We start from the raw sequence: 15,163 nt of genomic DNA on the forward strand, positions 1-15,163 counted from the left end.
TGCTCTACAAATGTCTGCTAGGGCAGTGACCCTAGCCAGTGCCCATGAGGACGCAACACTCCTGGTGGAGTGGGCTCGGACCTGCAAAGGTGGGGCACGGCCTGGGTGTGATAAGCCAGGGAAATGGCGTCGACAACCCAGTGGGCGAGTCTCTGCTTGGAGACAGCATTCCCTTTCTGCTGTCCCCCAAAGCAGACGAAGAGCTGCTCAGAGCGTCTAGTGCTCTGTGTGCGGTCCAGGTAGATACGTAAGGCACGTACTGGACACAGCAGTGAAAGGGCTGGATCTGCCTCCTCCCGAGGCAGCGCTTGCAGGTTCACTACCTGATCCCTGAAGGGTGTGGTAGGAACCTTGGGCACATAGCCCGGTCACGGTCTTAGGATCACGAACGTGTCTCCCGGACCAAACTCCAGGCAAGCGTCGCTAACAGAGAACGCATGCAGGTCCCCGACCCTCTTGATGGAAGCGAGCGCGATCAGCAGGGCGGTCTTGAGAGATAGGGCCCTGAGTCCAACTGAGTCAAGCGGCTCGAAGGGGGGTCTCTGGAGTCCCGTAAGGACGACCGAGAGATCCCAGGAGGGGAACAGTTTAGGCCGGGAGGGAGCTATCCTCCAGGCACCTTTTAGGAACCTGACGATTAAGTCGTGCTTACCAAGAGACTTTCCGTCTACCGTGTTGTGGTGGGCCGCGATAGCGGCGACATACACCTTGAGGGTGGAGGGGGACAGCCTCCTCTCCAGCCTCTCCTGAAGAAACATGAGCACTGACCTAACTGCGCACTTCTGCGGGTCTTCGGCTCGGGAAGAACACCAGTCCGCGAACAGACGCCACTTTAGGGCGTAAAGATGCCTGGTAGAGGGGGCTCTGGCTTGATTGATTATATCTACGACGGCAGATGTAGACCAGCTAGATCTTCCGCATCCCGTCCAGGGGCCAGACGTGGAGGTTCCAGAGGTCTGGGTGCGGGTGCCAGAGCGTGCCCCGTCCCTGAAAAAGAAGGTCCTTCCTCAGGGGAATTCGCCAGGGAGGGGCTGTCATGAGGAGTGTGAGGTTTCAAAAACCAAGTCCGGGTAGGCCAGTAGGGGACTACCAGAGTGACTTGCTCCTCGTCCTCCCTGACCTTGCATAGCACCTGTGCAAGAAGGCTCACTGGGGGAAATGCGTACTTGCGCAGCCCCGTGGGCCAGCTGTGTGCCAGCGCATCTGCCCCGAGGGGAGCCTCTGTCCGGGCATACCAGAGCGGGCAGTGGGAGGTTTCTTGGGAGGCAAACAGGTCTACCTGGGCCTTGCCGAACCGGTCCCAAATCAGCTGGACCGACTGGGGGTGGAGTCTCCACTCTCCGCCGGACAAGCTTTGTCTTGACAGCGCGTCCGCCATCACTTTGAGGTTGCCGGGGATGTGAGTGGCGCGCAGTGACTCCAGTCGCTGCTGACTCCATAGGAGGAGACGACGGGCGAGCTGTGACATGTGGAGGGAGCGTACTCTGCCTTGACGGTTTATGTAGGCTACGACCGTGGTGCTGTCTGTCCTGACTAAGACGTGTTTGTGCCAAATTAACGGAAGAAACTTCTGCAGGGCCAGAAAAACAGCCAGCAGCTCTAGGCAGTTGATGTGCCAGCGCAGCGGGCCTCAGTTCCACCGGCCTGCGGCTGCGCGCCCGTTGCACACGGCGCCCCAACCCAATTTGGAGGCGTCGCTCGTGACCAGAACGCGTCGGGACACCTGCTGCAAGGGTACTCCAGCCCTTAGAAAGCAAAGGTCTGTCCAGGGTTTGAAGGTCTGGCGGCAGGCAGAGGTAACTTTTACGTTGTGCGTGCCGTGGCGCCATGCTCGTCTCGGGACTCGAGTCCGGAGCCAATGTTGAAGTGGTCTCATATGCATCACCCCAGCGGCGCGGCCGCCGCGGAGGATGCCATATGCCCCAGGAGCTGTTGGAAACGTTTTAGCGGGACCATGGCGCCTGGCTTGAAGGAAGCGAGGCACTTCAGCACTGACTGAGCACGCTCGTTGGAGAGACGTGCTGTCATTGAGACGGAGTCTAACTCCAGACCGAGAAAAGAGATGCTCTGGACCGGGGAGAGCTTGCTCTTTTCCCAGTTGACCTGAAGCCCCAAACGGCTGAGGTGCATGAGCACCTGGTCTCTGTGTGCGCATAGTAACTCTCAAAAGTGAGCCAGTATGAGCCAGTCGTCGAGGTAATTGAGTATGCATATGCCGGCTACTCGGAGCGGGGCAAGAGCTGCCTCTGCGACTTTCGTGAAGACGCGAGGGGACAGAGACAGGCCGAAGGGGAGGACTTTGTACTGATATGCCTGACCGTCGAACGCGAACCTTAGGAAGGGTCGATGTCGAGGGCAAATTGAGACGTGGAAGTACGCGTCCTTCAGGTCTACCGCTGCGAACCAATCTAGATGCCGGACACCAGATAGAATTTGTTTCTGGGTGAGCATTTTGAACGGGAGTTTGGACAAGGTCCGATTGAAAACTCGCAGGTCCAAGATCGGTCGTAAGCCGCCGCCTTTCTTGGGTACAACAAAGTACGGGCTGTAGAAACCCTTCTTCGTTTTGGTTGGAGGGACAGACTGTATCGCGTCCTTTAATAGAAGGGGCCCGGCCCGGCCCTCCACCGGGGGACGGAGCGGTCTTACCACCTCCGCAGCTAACTTCTTGGACTCTGGGTGTGTTGTCTCAGGAGCGCCTGGGAGCCTTCCGGGTCCTCGAGGGGGTCCGTGAGACAGGGGGCGTGCGCTTCCCGCGGTTTGCTCAACGCTGGGGCTGAGAGCTGGGCCCGGGTTGAGGCGGAGCAGGAGCTTGTCTTCTGGCCGCAGGAGGACGCCCTCGGCGAGCAGACGGGGCATGGGCCGTGGCGGCAGGCTTGCGGCGAGGCATGATGTGAGATATGGCCTCCGTCTGCTTCTTTACCGTGGAGAACTGCTGGGCAAAGTCCTCGACGGTGTCGCCGAAGAGGCCGAACTGGGAGACAGGGGTGTTGAGGAAGCGAGTCTTGTCGGCTTCACGCATCTCGACCATGTTCAGCCACAGTTGACGTTCCTGGACCACTAGCGTGGCCATCGCCTGCCTGAGCACTTGCGCTGTGACCTTCGTCGCTCTCAGGGCGAGGTCGGTCGCTGAGCGCAGTTCCTGCAGCGTGTCGGGATCAGGGCCACCCCCGTGCATGTTGCGAAGTGCCTTGGCTTGGTAGACCTGCAGGAGAGCCATGGCATGCAGGGAGGAAGCGGCGTGTCCGGTTTCGCTGTAGGCCTTCGCTGTCAGCGAGGAGGTTGCTCTATAGGTCCGGGAAGGGAGTACGGGGCGACCTCGCCAGGTGGTAGGGGTACCGGGGCATAGATGGATCGCAACCGCCCTATCCACCTGGGAAATCGCCACATACCCATGGCGCGCTCCGCCGTCGAGGGTGGCGAGGGCGGACGAGCCTGTGGCGGTGTGACGAGTGGAGAGGGGTGCTCTCCACGAAGACGTCAGCTCGTCATGCACTTCCGGGAAAAACGGAACCGGGGGGGGCGAGGCTGTGAGCGGCGCACAGACCCCAGGAACCAGTCATCCAGCCGTGATGGCTGTGGGGAGGATGGAGGGTTCCAATCCAAGCCTACGCTGTTGGCTGTCCGGGAAAGCATGTCGGACATCTGTGCGTCAGCCTCAGCCTGGGCGTGCAAGCCCGAAGGCGGCAGCCCAGGGGAGTCCTCTGCATCAGATGCCGCGCCCTCCGATGTCGCGGCGAGCTCATCGGCTTCCATCGCAAGAGGGTCGGCTGACTGGCTGTGAGGCGAGTCGCCACCGCCTCGAGCACGGACGGGAATCAACGAGCGTGCTGGGGCGCGGGTGGTCTGAGGGGGCGTACCTGGCGGAGCTGCACCCGCAGCCATCCCCAAATCGCCTCCATCGCCAGCCGTATCGTCCTCAATCCCGTGGGAAGAAGGAGCAATACGGGGGGGCGGCTGGAGTGGCTTGCTCACAGTTGTAAGCAAGCCGCGACCGCAACGTTGTCATGGTCATGTTCTCGCAGTGAGAACATGAACCATCCACAAACGCAGCCTCGGTGAGATCGCTACCCAGACACACGAGACAGCGCCTGTGGCCGTCGGAAGCGGAGAGCACTCTACAGAAACAACACAGGGGCGGAAGGGCATCTTTATAAAGACGCGTCCTTAAAAGGACGTTCAACGCCGCTGTGTTTTGCTCTTTTAGAGGAAATTACTCTTTTAAATAAAATCACTTTTAGGGAAAAAACTCATGAGAGTTTTTAAATCTGCACTGTCGATGCGCCCAGGGGCAGGAATGCACAGCCGTGCAAACAGGAGAAACCCGCTGTTGTGCGCCATGGAATCCAACAGTTATGCAGCAGAGGGATGACAGGAACTCGGTGTGTAGTATGCAGCAGCTGCAGACACGACCATCGGCTCCGAAGAAATTTTCTGAATGAACTCCCGTATTTGCGCCACTTAAATACCCGTATGTCCGGGGGCGGGACATGCAAATACTGGTTGCCAACTCTCATTGGCCTTTTTTCATAGTTCAGAGGTGAATATCGGCGCTCAAGAGAGACTCCTAGTGTCGCTTCTCTGACACAACGTGGAGAGAGCGACAGAAGGGGAACTGTTATTCTTCCTTTTTCTCACCTCTTTGGGGTGGCAATTATAGTATGTACCATGGTACTGTATATAGTTGTGTTTGTGTTGTTGTTATAAGAAAATAAAAAATAAATCACAAATAAAAATAGCATCTATCAGCAGAGAATAATCAGTAAAACCGATATATCGGTCTACCTCTAATGATGCGTTATGTTGTTTTCATGTTGTTTTGAGTTACAGTTTTGCCACACAGAGGTGTCAGACTTAAGATTACTGCATGAGAGAGTCAGAACATAAGCAGAGATGGAGGCAAAAATGCCACTGAAAATAATAAAAATGGCCCAGATATTTAAAATGTGGGGAACCAATATTTATTTTCTTTGTTTCTATCTGTTATCTGACATTTGATGTATTTCATAATATACTATTCTAGACCTATATACTGAAGTTATGGGTTTAGTATCTCAGACACTGTAGTGACCTGTGGCTATTAGATTTCTGTTGTTAAAAGTGTGATTGAATGTATTAAATCAGTGTATGCTGACTAGAAAGACTACAATTTGGTAAACATTGGCCAGTAACCAAGATTTTCCACTTTCATCAAGCAATTAACTAACCACATTCGAGACACCTTACCCGCACTGAGGAATAAACTGCAGAGCCAGCTGCTGTCCATTGAGAAGGAGGTGGAGGAGTACAAGCACTTCCGTCCAGATGATCCCACCCGCAAAACCAAGGCACTACTACAGTGAGTGCAATACTGTATAGTCATAGTCAAGTCATAGTCATAGTCTTTTTTGTTTGTTTTGGATTCATGTGTGAATACCAGAGTACCGAGTATTGTAGGTATAACTTCGTATTGGTGTTTGTAATGTTATATTCAAGTCAAGTCAAGGATTTGTTTTACTTAGCATTCCCGTTTTTAGGATTTATTGCACAGTAAATATAACTGCACTTGGGTTCTATACTCCATCGTATTGCTTTCATCCTTTCTTCAGCCTGAGCACACGTTACAGAATACTTGACCGCAATTATGAACCCAGCTGATGCATCTTCGTGAGGAAAATAGACCCATTGAGGACTATGTCCATGACTTTTGTGAGCATTGTCAGTTGGTGGACTTGGGTGAGGCTTCCCTTAAACACTTTTTCTATAGTAGCTTGGATGAGCCACTATATTCTTTGTTGCCTGGAGGCTTTATTAACTTAACTCTGATTCAATACAATGATTCTGCTCTACAATTGAACGGATCGTCTTTCACTGTGGGAGTAGCTGGTGAGGAACCCTGTGCTCCTACAGTGGCCACCTCATCAAAGTTCACTGTCATGGCCGCCAAGCCTGAGTTCCCTGTCATGGTTGCCAAGGCTGAGTTCCCCGTCATGGCCACCATGTCTGTGGCGCCCATCATGGCCACCACGGTCAACGAGTCAGTGCCCAAGCCTGCCACGGTCAACGGGCCTGCACCCATGCCTGCCACTGTCAATGAATCAGTGTCCACAACTGCTATGGTCAACGAGCCAATTCCTGAAGCCTCATCCATCCCAGAGCCAGCGCCAGAAGCCTCAACCATTCCAGAGCCAGCTCTTGAAGCCATGACCATCCCAGAACTAGCGCCTGAAGCCTCGACCGTCACAGAGTCAGCACCTGAAGCCTCAGCCATCCAGAAGAGGGGGAGGAGGAGGAGGAGGGTTCCTGTTTCCCTGTCACTGCCTGCACTCACGGAAGCTGTTCACCTGTCACTGCCGTGCTCACAGCCACTGAGGCCATTTTCCAGTCTCTGCCAGCGCTCCTAACCACGGTGATCGTCGGCGAGACTGTCCTATTCCCTGAGGCTGGCGCCGAGTCTTTCCAGTTACCTGAGGCTGTCGACGAGCCTTTCCAGTTACTCGAGACTGTTGACGAGCCAGTTCAGCTCTCCGAGGCTGACGACAAGCCTGTACAGTTCCCCGAGATTCTGTCTTCCATGGCTCTGCCCCTTGAGCTTCCTAGGGCTCCACCCCTTGAGTGTTCCATGGCTCCACCCCTTGAGTCTTCCATGACATCGCCCCTCGAGGCTTCCAGGCTCCCCAGTGCTATGTTTCCCAGTGTCATACTCCCTAGAACTTTGCTCTCTATTGCCCTGAATTTTGAGTCCCCTAGTGCCTTCACTTATGAGTTCCGTAGTGCCTTTCTTTTCGAATCCCCTAATGCCTTGCTCTCTGTGTCCCCTAGTACCTTGCTCTCTGAGTCCTTAGCTGCTCTGATCTCTGAGCCCTCTGAATCCCTACATGAATGAGTGAATGAACATTACATTTATTTAGCACTTTTCTGACACTACAGTCAAAGTGCTTTTTAGTGAACAGGGGACTCTCCTCTGGATAATACTATGGCAGCCATAGTGCACCAGTGTGCTCACCACACACCAGCTATTGGTGGAGACAAGAGAATGGAGTGATAGAGCCAATTAATGTATGGGGATTATTAGAATGCCATGATTTATATGGGCCAATGGGGGGAATTTGTCCATTTGTGGGATTTTTAATGACCACAGAGAGACAGGACCTCGGTTTCATGTCTCATCCGAATGACGGTGCCTTTTTACAGTGTAGTTTCCCTATCACTATACTGGGGCATTAGGACCTACACAGTCCGCAGGGTGAGCACCCCCTGCTGGACTCCCTAAAGACCTTGCTTCAAGTAGCTCCATCTCCTTAGCCTCCTGGTGCTCCGTCTCCTGCTCCTTCAGCAAAAAAGGTTTTGCTTACTGTGTGTGTCTGTTTTTGTGAGAGTGTATGTGCCTTTTCTGTGACTCACTCTTAAAACTAAATTTTCTGTGGTTTAAAGGATGGTGCAGCAGTTTGCGGTAGACTTCGAGAAGTGCATCGAAGGTTCAGGAGATCAGGTCGACACGGTGGAGCTGTCCGGAGGTGCGAGGATCAATCGCATCTTCCACGAGCGCTTCCCCTTCGAGCTGGTTAAGGTAATTTTTATCATGTAACACACAATACAGCTGTGTTGTTTCTTTGAGAAAACCAACATGGCTCCAGTGGTCAATCAACAAACAGCAGACAAAACAATTAAACTAACAATTATATTTAATAACCCTGTGATGGTCTGGCCACCTGTCCAGGCTGTTTCACTGCCTTTGTCCTGAGACAGCTAGGATAGGCTCCAGCACTACCTCCAACCCCACATAGTACAAGCGGGTATAGAAGATGCATAGAGGGATGGATGAATGGATTTTAATTAGGGCTGTCAAACAATTAAAATTTTTAATCATGATTAATAACATAATTTTTTGTAGTTAATTGCGATTAATCACAATAACTTTATTAACATGAGTGGACAAAATTTGCTTCATCCAGATGTATTTTTCAGTCATTCACACAAAACCTACCCCACGATCAGAGTTGAATAACAGAAAATGAACACAGCACAACTCAATTCAAATGATATACAAAATATGGTAGTTTCAAGTATTATGACAGGATTTATTTGCTTCTTTTTATAGAGTTTTGACAGACATGCAATAAAGTCTGCACTGTCATTTACGATGGACAAAATACATGTACATCAAAAACTCCTTTTAGACCCCAGTCACAATTGTTATGGGAACAGTGTAGATTACCTGCAGGGTTCTGGCAATGTCTCCAACTTCTGCATTGGCTAGAGATGCTGTGACAGAACCTTGGAGAAAGCAGCAAGGTTTCCATTAGTCATAATCAGTACTGCCGCTGGTCTTCCAGCCTCACTAAGCTGGTGTTTAGCTGGCCAGATAGTTTCCCAGCTTGACCAGCTGACCTCTAAAACCAGTAAAACAGGCCAGCATAACCAGCTTGACCAGGCTAATGAGACCAGCTAAACACCTTAGACTGGATTACAATGCTTTTTCAGCAAAGTTGTACTGCAGCCATCTACAGTATCTGTAATACAGTGTCTCTGTCTTTTAATGGTGACTAGATGGAGTTTGATGAGAAAGAGCTGCGTAAGGAGATCAGTTATGCCATCAAGAACATTCACGGTATCAGGTGAGCAGCCTTTGCCACACACACAGTAATACATCCTTCAGATATCTTACTATTTTGTTCACTGTTACTTGTTAGGACCGGCCTGTTCACTCCAGACATGGCCTTTGAGACTATCGTGAAACGGCTGATCGCCAAGATTAAAGAGCCATGTCAGAAATGTGTGGACCTTGTCATCACTGAGCTGGTCAATACGGTTAGGCAGTGCACAAAGAAGGTAAAGCTTACTGCCTGTACCCTCTGCAAATCACTGTAGACATATAAATGCCTTTCAGAGACATTAATGCAATACAAGGTTACAAATTCAAACCCCACCTCACATCATTTTGGGGTGAATCTCACAAAGCCTGTCAAAAACATGCCATATTAACCAGGTCATATTTCACCCCAAAGAAAAACATAATAAATTATATTTTACATATAGAATAATGAATTCAATATTTTGGACCTGTAGGATTATTATTGGCTTTGTTACACTATTATCATGACAGTTATACTTACTTCACAGTTGTCATTACAGTATGTGAAAAATCTCATTACCGCAGTGCTAAAAAAAAAAAAAATATTTACACCGTAAAGTAGTTAGACACCATGGATTAAATTTTTGTATTGCATTTAATTTGCATTATATTTATTGAAATCAATGTGTCTGGACAGATATACTGTCATTACTGTATTTAATTAATGAGAATCTTATGAGAATAATCACTGAGAATAATAAAAAATTATTAATAAACTCAAGTAAAACATCTGAATGCATTACAGTATTAAGAATTGGGCAGAAAACTTGCTTAATTTTCATGAAAATAATGCTGCAATGCCAAAAAATCTTAATGGTTCTTAAAATAGGCTTCATTTTCTTTGTGTAATATACTATATCTTATTTTAATCTTTTATTATTTCCTTTGAATTTAGGGTAAAATATTACCCAGAAATGTTTTCGTAAAATGCATCCTTTAACTAATAATCCCTTGTTAATTTGCCTGTGTTAATAAGATTTGCTTCATAAATCCTACTAATTCAGTGGTTGTTTTTAATGCAGTCTGCATTTTGTGTTTTTGTGGGACAGCTGGCTCAGTATCCCATGCTTAGAGAGGAAATGGAGAGAATTGTCACCCAGCATATCCGTGATCGTGAGAGTCGCACTAAGAATCAGGTACAGCCCACCCACCACACTCTTCCTAATCATTCAGACATAAAAACTAATGTGGTGAAACCAAAGTATATTTTAAATTGAAACATAAGCAATGAAACATGTTTTGTTGTTTTCTTTTTTCTGGTGACAGGTCATGTTGCTAATTGACATTGAGTTGGCCTACATGAACACTAATCATGAGGATTTCATTGGTTTTGCGAAGTAAGAACATTGGACTGCACAATTTACTAATATTATTGTTTATTACTTTACTTACAAACAGTTAGAACACTCTAACATGAATGTGAAGAGATCATTAGGCTAATTGAAACAAGGATTGAAAATCTTACCAGTTTACCAGTGGACTAATGGAGGCTTTGTTCAAAGGCACTGGGGTTGTATTCTCCGTGAACCCCCTTGTTCACAGGAAACACATTGGAGCTTCATTTATAATGATGTACATAGAATCATGTTAAGCAACCTTGTCTTAGATCTAGCCTAGAATGAATATCGGTTATGTTTAAGGGTTTGGTTTAGGGTTTGGATGTCTGTTTTGTTCACCTTTCATCTGCTTTAATGACACTATCGGATAGATTTAGGGGTTGGTTTACGGTTAGGATGTCTGTTTTGTTCAACTTTCATTTACTTTTATAGCACTATCAGTAGGTTTAGATTAAAGTTTCAGGTTAGGGAGCTATTTTTTTACTCATTAAAACCAACATCTAGCATTCACCTTAAAAATCTGATTCGGCATTCACTTGCTTTTGTCGCCCCTCGCTGGAAATTTCACTGGGAAACTGCAGCGAAACGCGTAATACGGCACATATGTAATAAGGTCATGTAATTTTCATGTGATCAGGCTGATTCTAAATGTGAATGTATGATAATTTCTGTTTCTACAACCAAGTTACGATAATGTTCCTACAAATTATTTATAAAGCACACCATTGGTACACCATGCTTTTCAGTTGATGTTTGTATAAGAACAAATTAGAGATCTACCGATATATCGGTTTTGCCGATTAATCGGCACTGATAACGATTTCTGGAGTTATCGGCAAAAATCCACACCAGTAATTTTCCCCCGTTATTATTAACCCCCGTTGTGTCCGGTGCTGGAGCTGCTGGGAAGGGTGTGCTGTCGTTATACAGTATGAGGGTGGCCTCTAGAGGCGAAATAAAAACTATCACTGATGCCTCGTGATGGTTGTTTTGACACTTGAGACTGCACGTCGAATGCAGCGGAACAGTGCACAGAGCTGAACAATGTAGATTTAAAACACTAAAAACTAAAAGGTATGTATACAGTACATGTTGTCATATCATTATAAAGTAATTCATTTCTTGAATAGATTCTGACAAACGAAAATATCACTGAAGCGTTAAAAAAAGCAGAAGATATTGTAATTTGTCTAGTTTGCCCTAGTTTCACATTAAAGACCCCTCACCAGAAGTGAAGTGATCAGCCAGTTGAAGACGTGCAATAGCTCTGTGAACCACAAAAGGCTGTGTTTAATAAGTAAATGTATAGTATGCGCAGCTCCAGCACGTTAATGAATGGCGCTGCTCTGTTTGCACACACTCGTGGCTATTTTTAGCCTTCACGCGTTATATTTCAATATTTGAGCTCTACTCACGAACATCATCTCAGATGTAGATGCTCAATAGTTCTGTTCACTTATAAAATCGGAGATTTCCGATATCGGAATCGGAAGAGAAAAAGTGGTATTGGTGCATCCCTAATTTAAATGTAGTTTTTTCATTCAGTATCAATTTTAAAAACTATCGGCTAATTAATTGGTTATCGGCTTGTCTTTCCAACTTAGTTATCGGTATTGGTAATTGTCTATTCTTATCGGTAAAATCCTATATCGGCCGACCTCTAGAACAAATACATGGAATTTATGATCAAATGTAATGATCCCTGCTGAAAAGACCATTTAAGATCAGGATGATTTGGTTTCAAGGCTGGTTTATGCTGGTTTGGGGCTAATTTTGCTGGTGGACCAGCATAGCCAGCATTTCGAACAAAACTTTGCTGGTGAAGCTGGTCAATCAGCATAGTCTTTCCAGTAAAGCTGGTTGAGGAAGTAAGACTTGCTATTTAAGAAGCCATAGGGCACCAGGACACCAGCATCCTAAACACAACTTATACTGTTGTCCAGCTATGCTGTGTTTTTCAGCAGGAACTTGTGTGCATTTTGTAGCATTAGTGGCCATTAGTTGTTCATAATACCAATCTCTTTGTGCTTTCCTCTTGCTTTTAATGGACATTTGGTTTTATCTGTTTGTCTTTTCAGTGCCCAGCAGAGAAGCAGTCAGATGAATAAGAAGAAGGCTACTGGTAATCAGGTAAGCAAACAGATGCTGCAGTCTGCATCAACCACACAAACCTCACAGTTGTGTGCTGCGTCCTTTAAACATTACAGTAACACATGCAGGAACAACAGAAGAAGGTTTGTAGTCTGATACTGTAACTCTCAAGTTCTGTTCCAAAAACTGGTGAGCTCTCTCTTGAGGAAGCATTTTAAGGGGCCATTCACACCGAATATGTTTTTGTTTGTCTGCACTATTTTTAATGGTTTTTCTGTGTAAATATGCCCTAGATGGACATATTTGAGTCTTGCGTTGTGCCTCACTTTAATTTCAGTGCATGAATGTTGTGTTTTTAAGGCACTGTATCAATTTAAAATAACTTTTTAAAAAAATGTCTTAAGACACCTGCATTCTGTTCCTTTCATTGTGCTGTGTCTAGCTCACAGGTGCATTCCGAAATGTAGACAGCTTAATGTAGAAATCTTGTATCATGTATCCTGTTAGTCACTTCTGGAGTTCCATGTCACTTAGGATGTGCTGACTATGTAGGCAGTAGGCAGTGAGGTAGCTCACTATGTTTGGAAACAGAGCCTTAGTATTTAATTGTTGGATGTACTGCAATTCACAAATACAGTATTATCTTAAAATTATCTAATAACTGTGTCCAATTTATTGAAAAAAAAAAAAAATTTGTAGGGACTTCCGGTAAGATGGCGGCATGAGAAGTCGTAAAGTTTCTGCTCTGAGCATTTCCCTATATTTAACTGCTTATTTAGCACTTATTTTTCGATGCACCACTTATATGTGCAGAAGTTATAGTGCTTTTGGCGAGAAGTTTAATTCTATTACATTGGAAAAGGGCTGACCCCCCCAACACACAGCAGATGGATTAAGGAAGTAATGACTTGCATTCAACTTGAAAAGATCTAATTTACTATCCGAGGTTCGAAATGCAATTTTTGTGAAACATGGTCCTCCTTTTTAGCATATTTTGAAGAATTGCGCCTGCCTGTAGTGTGAAACGCCCAAATCCCCACACTTTTTCTCTCATATTACTAAGGACCAATCACCGATGGTGCAAGGACCCTATTGTTCTTCTTGGCGTTTATTATTAGGGCCTGAGCACCGATGTTGCGAGGACCCTATTGTTCTTCTAGGCATTTTTTATTATTATTATTATCATTTTATAAAAAAAATTCCCCAAATGAATCGCATTTTTGAGGGCCTAAACATACTCGAAATCTCATGAAACTTTGCACACATCTGATATTGGTTTCAGAATTAGGTGTGGCAAAATGGCTCAATAGCGCCACCTACCAAATTTCAACAAGCAGCCCTCACGCCACATTTCACCTACATGTAAGAAAATCGGTAGGCATATGTAACATGTCAACATGTACAAAATGTCTCTTAGAGCCATATCCTAAACCTAACAGGAAGTCAGCCATTGTGATTTTTCTCTTAAATATTTACTCAGTTTTTGGCATTTCCAGGCCTCGTACTTTAAGGAGCTCCTCCTAGAGATTAAATCGGATCAACATCATATTCGGTCAGTCTAATCTAAATTGTGAAGCTTTTGAGTTTCTTTGAACACTATGTCCATGGTGGCCAGAAAAATTCAATGTTTTGCAATGAAAGAGGAAGTTGTTATAACTCAAATATAAAATGTCCAATCTGCTCCAAACTTTACATGTTTTATAAGAGTCCCGGCTTGAACACTTCTATATGCCAATATTCAGTTATGGTCATAGCGCCACTCACATATTTTACACTGTGACACTCTTAACAACATTTAAGTGCTAAAAAATCCCCCAAAAAATGTAAGTGAAATGACCCTGGCACAACAGCCCCAATGTACACCAGTGTGCGAGGGTCCGTTCATCGCTGCTTGCAGCTTTAATTATTATTGTTATTGTCATTGTTAGAATTATTATTCCTTTATGTATTTGTATGTATGTATGCAAATACCTTTGTAATGCTTTTTGTTTTTGTGCTTTTTGCACGGGTAGGGGAGGGGGAAAGTATTTTGGGTATCTGCTTGTAACTTTTTTTTTTGTTGCCTTCATTGTGAGAATTATTGTAATTATTGTTAAAAACTCAAATAAACATAGGATTTAAAAAAATATATATTTTTGCATGTTTTGTTACAAGCTGTGTGCAGTGGTTACTGAACTAGCACTATCATTCTTCTACTTGTGTATTCTGTTAATTTTGTCTATTCTTACTGCTGACTTTTCCAGTTGATAATTACCTACTGTATCTTCAACCCTGTCTTTTGCTTTGCTACTGTTGCTATGCCAACACGCCTCAGGATGAGATAATGGTGAGTGTTCATATAGTGCAGCCACGTTGTGTGTGTGTGTCTCTGTGTGTGTGTGTGTCTGCAAAAGCACTTTGGCCTTTTTATATGTATTTAAAAACATTGCATTGCATTCTCATTATTATGGGCTTTATTTGTGATGTATTTTTTAAACACAAATTGCCACAGAAATCAACAGAAATAATACATTTCTGACCATATCAATAAGGTTAACTGTTATTTGTACCATGGCCCATTCAAGAAGCTTCTGTGAAATTAAATGAAGTTTTCAATGGAAACCCATTGCCCTCTTGAGAGCTGTTGCTGAAGCTCAACTGGTAGAAACAATGATTTATATCTATTGTAACAATATATCTATTTTTGTATAATTAAAAATGTTTAAAAATTCTTTTTTTTTTTAAATATTTTGCTTGAAAAGGGTGCAGTTCTTGAAATAAATGCCTCTCTGGTTTTTGTTATCTAAACCAATGATGTTCATGCATTTTAAATGTGACTTAAGAGGCCAAATGCTTTTTTGGGCCTCTGTGCCGTGACTAGTTTCATATTTCAGGAATCACTCCGCAGTCCATTTATTTATACAGTATATTTGGTAAACAAAATAATGACCATCTGACTGTACATTACATGTCTCTTTCATTTGCCTGTGTCTAGGTGATCAGGAAGGGCTGGCTGACCATCTATAACATTGGAATTATGAAAGGAGGAGCAAAGGATTATTGGTTTGTCCTGACCGCTGAGAATCTGTCCTGGTACAAAGATGATGAGGTGAGCCTACTTTCGTTCCTCTGAAATTGTTTC

At 45.4% G+C, this 15,163-nt stretch overlaps 1 protein-coding gene across 3 annotated transcripts in view; it reads left to right on the forward strand.

The window, feature by feature from the left end:
• Positions 1–15,163, forward strand: part of dnm1b (dynamin 1b) — a 74,745-nt gene that overhangs the window by 28,741 nt on the left and 30,841 nt on the right. For all 3 annotated transcript variants that reach the window (XM_052106125.1, XM_052106120.1, XM_052106133.1), the window contains exons 7-15: positions 5,196–5,338; positions 7,414–7,549; positions 8,530–8,597; positions 8,673–8,811; positions 9,664–9,750; positions 9,881–9,951; positions 12,030–12,081; positions 14,357–14,368; positions 15,017–15,130. In XM_052106125.1, the coding sequence (XP_051962085.1) occupies positions 5,196–5,338; positions 7,414–7,549; positions 8,530–8,597; positions 8,673–8,811; positions 9,664–9,750; positions 9,881–9,951; positions 12,030–12,081; positions 14,357–14,368; positions 15,017–15,130 (822 nt within the window). The remainder of the gene's footprint in view (positions 1–5,195; positions 5,339–7,413; positions 7,550–8,529; positions 8,598–8,672; positions 8,812–9,663; positions 9,751–9,880; positions 9,952–12,029; positions 12,082–14,356; positions 14,369–15,016; positions 15,131–15,163) is intronic.

Source organism: Xyrauchen texanus, chromosome 3 (assembly GCF_025860055.1).
Source record: "Xyrauchen texanus isolate HMW12.3.18 chromosome 3, RBS_HiC_50CHRs, whole genome shotgun sequence".
NCBI classification, from domain to species: Eukaryota; Metazoa; Chordata; class Actinopteri; order Cypriniformes; family Catostomidae; genus Xyrauchen; species Xyrauchen texanus.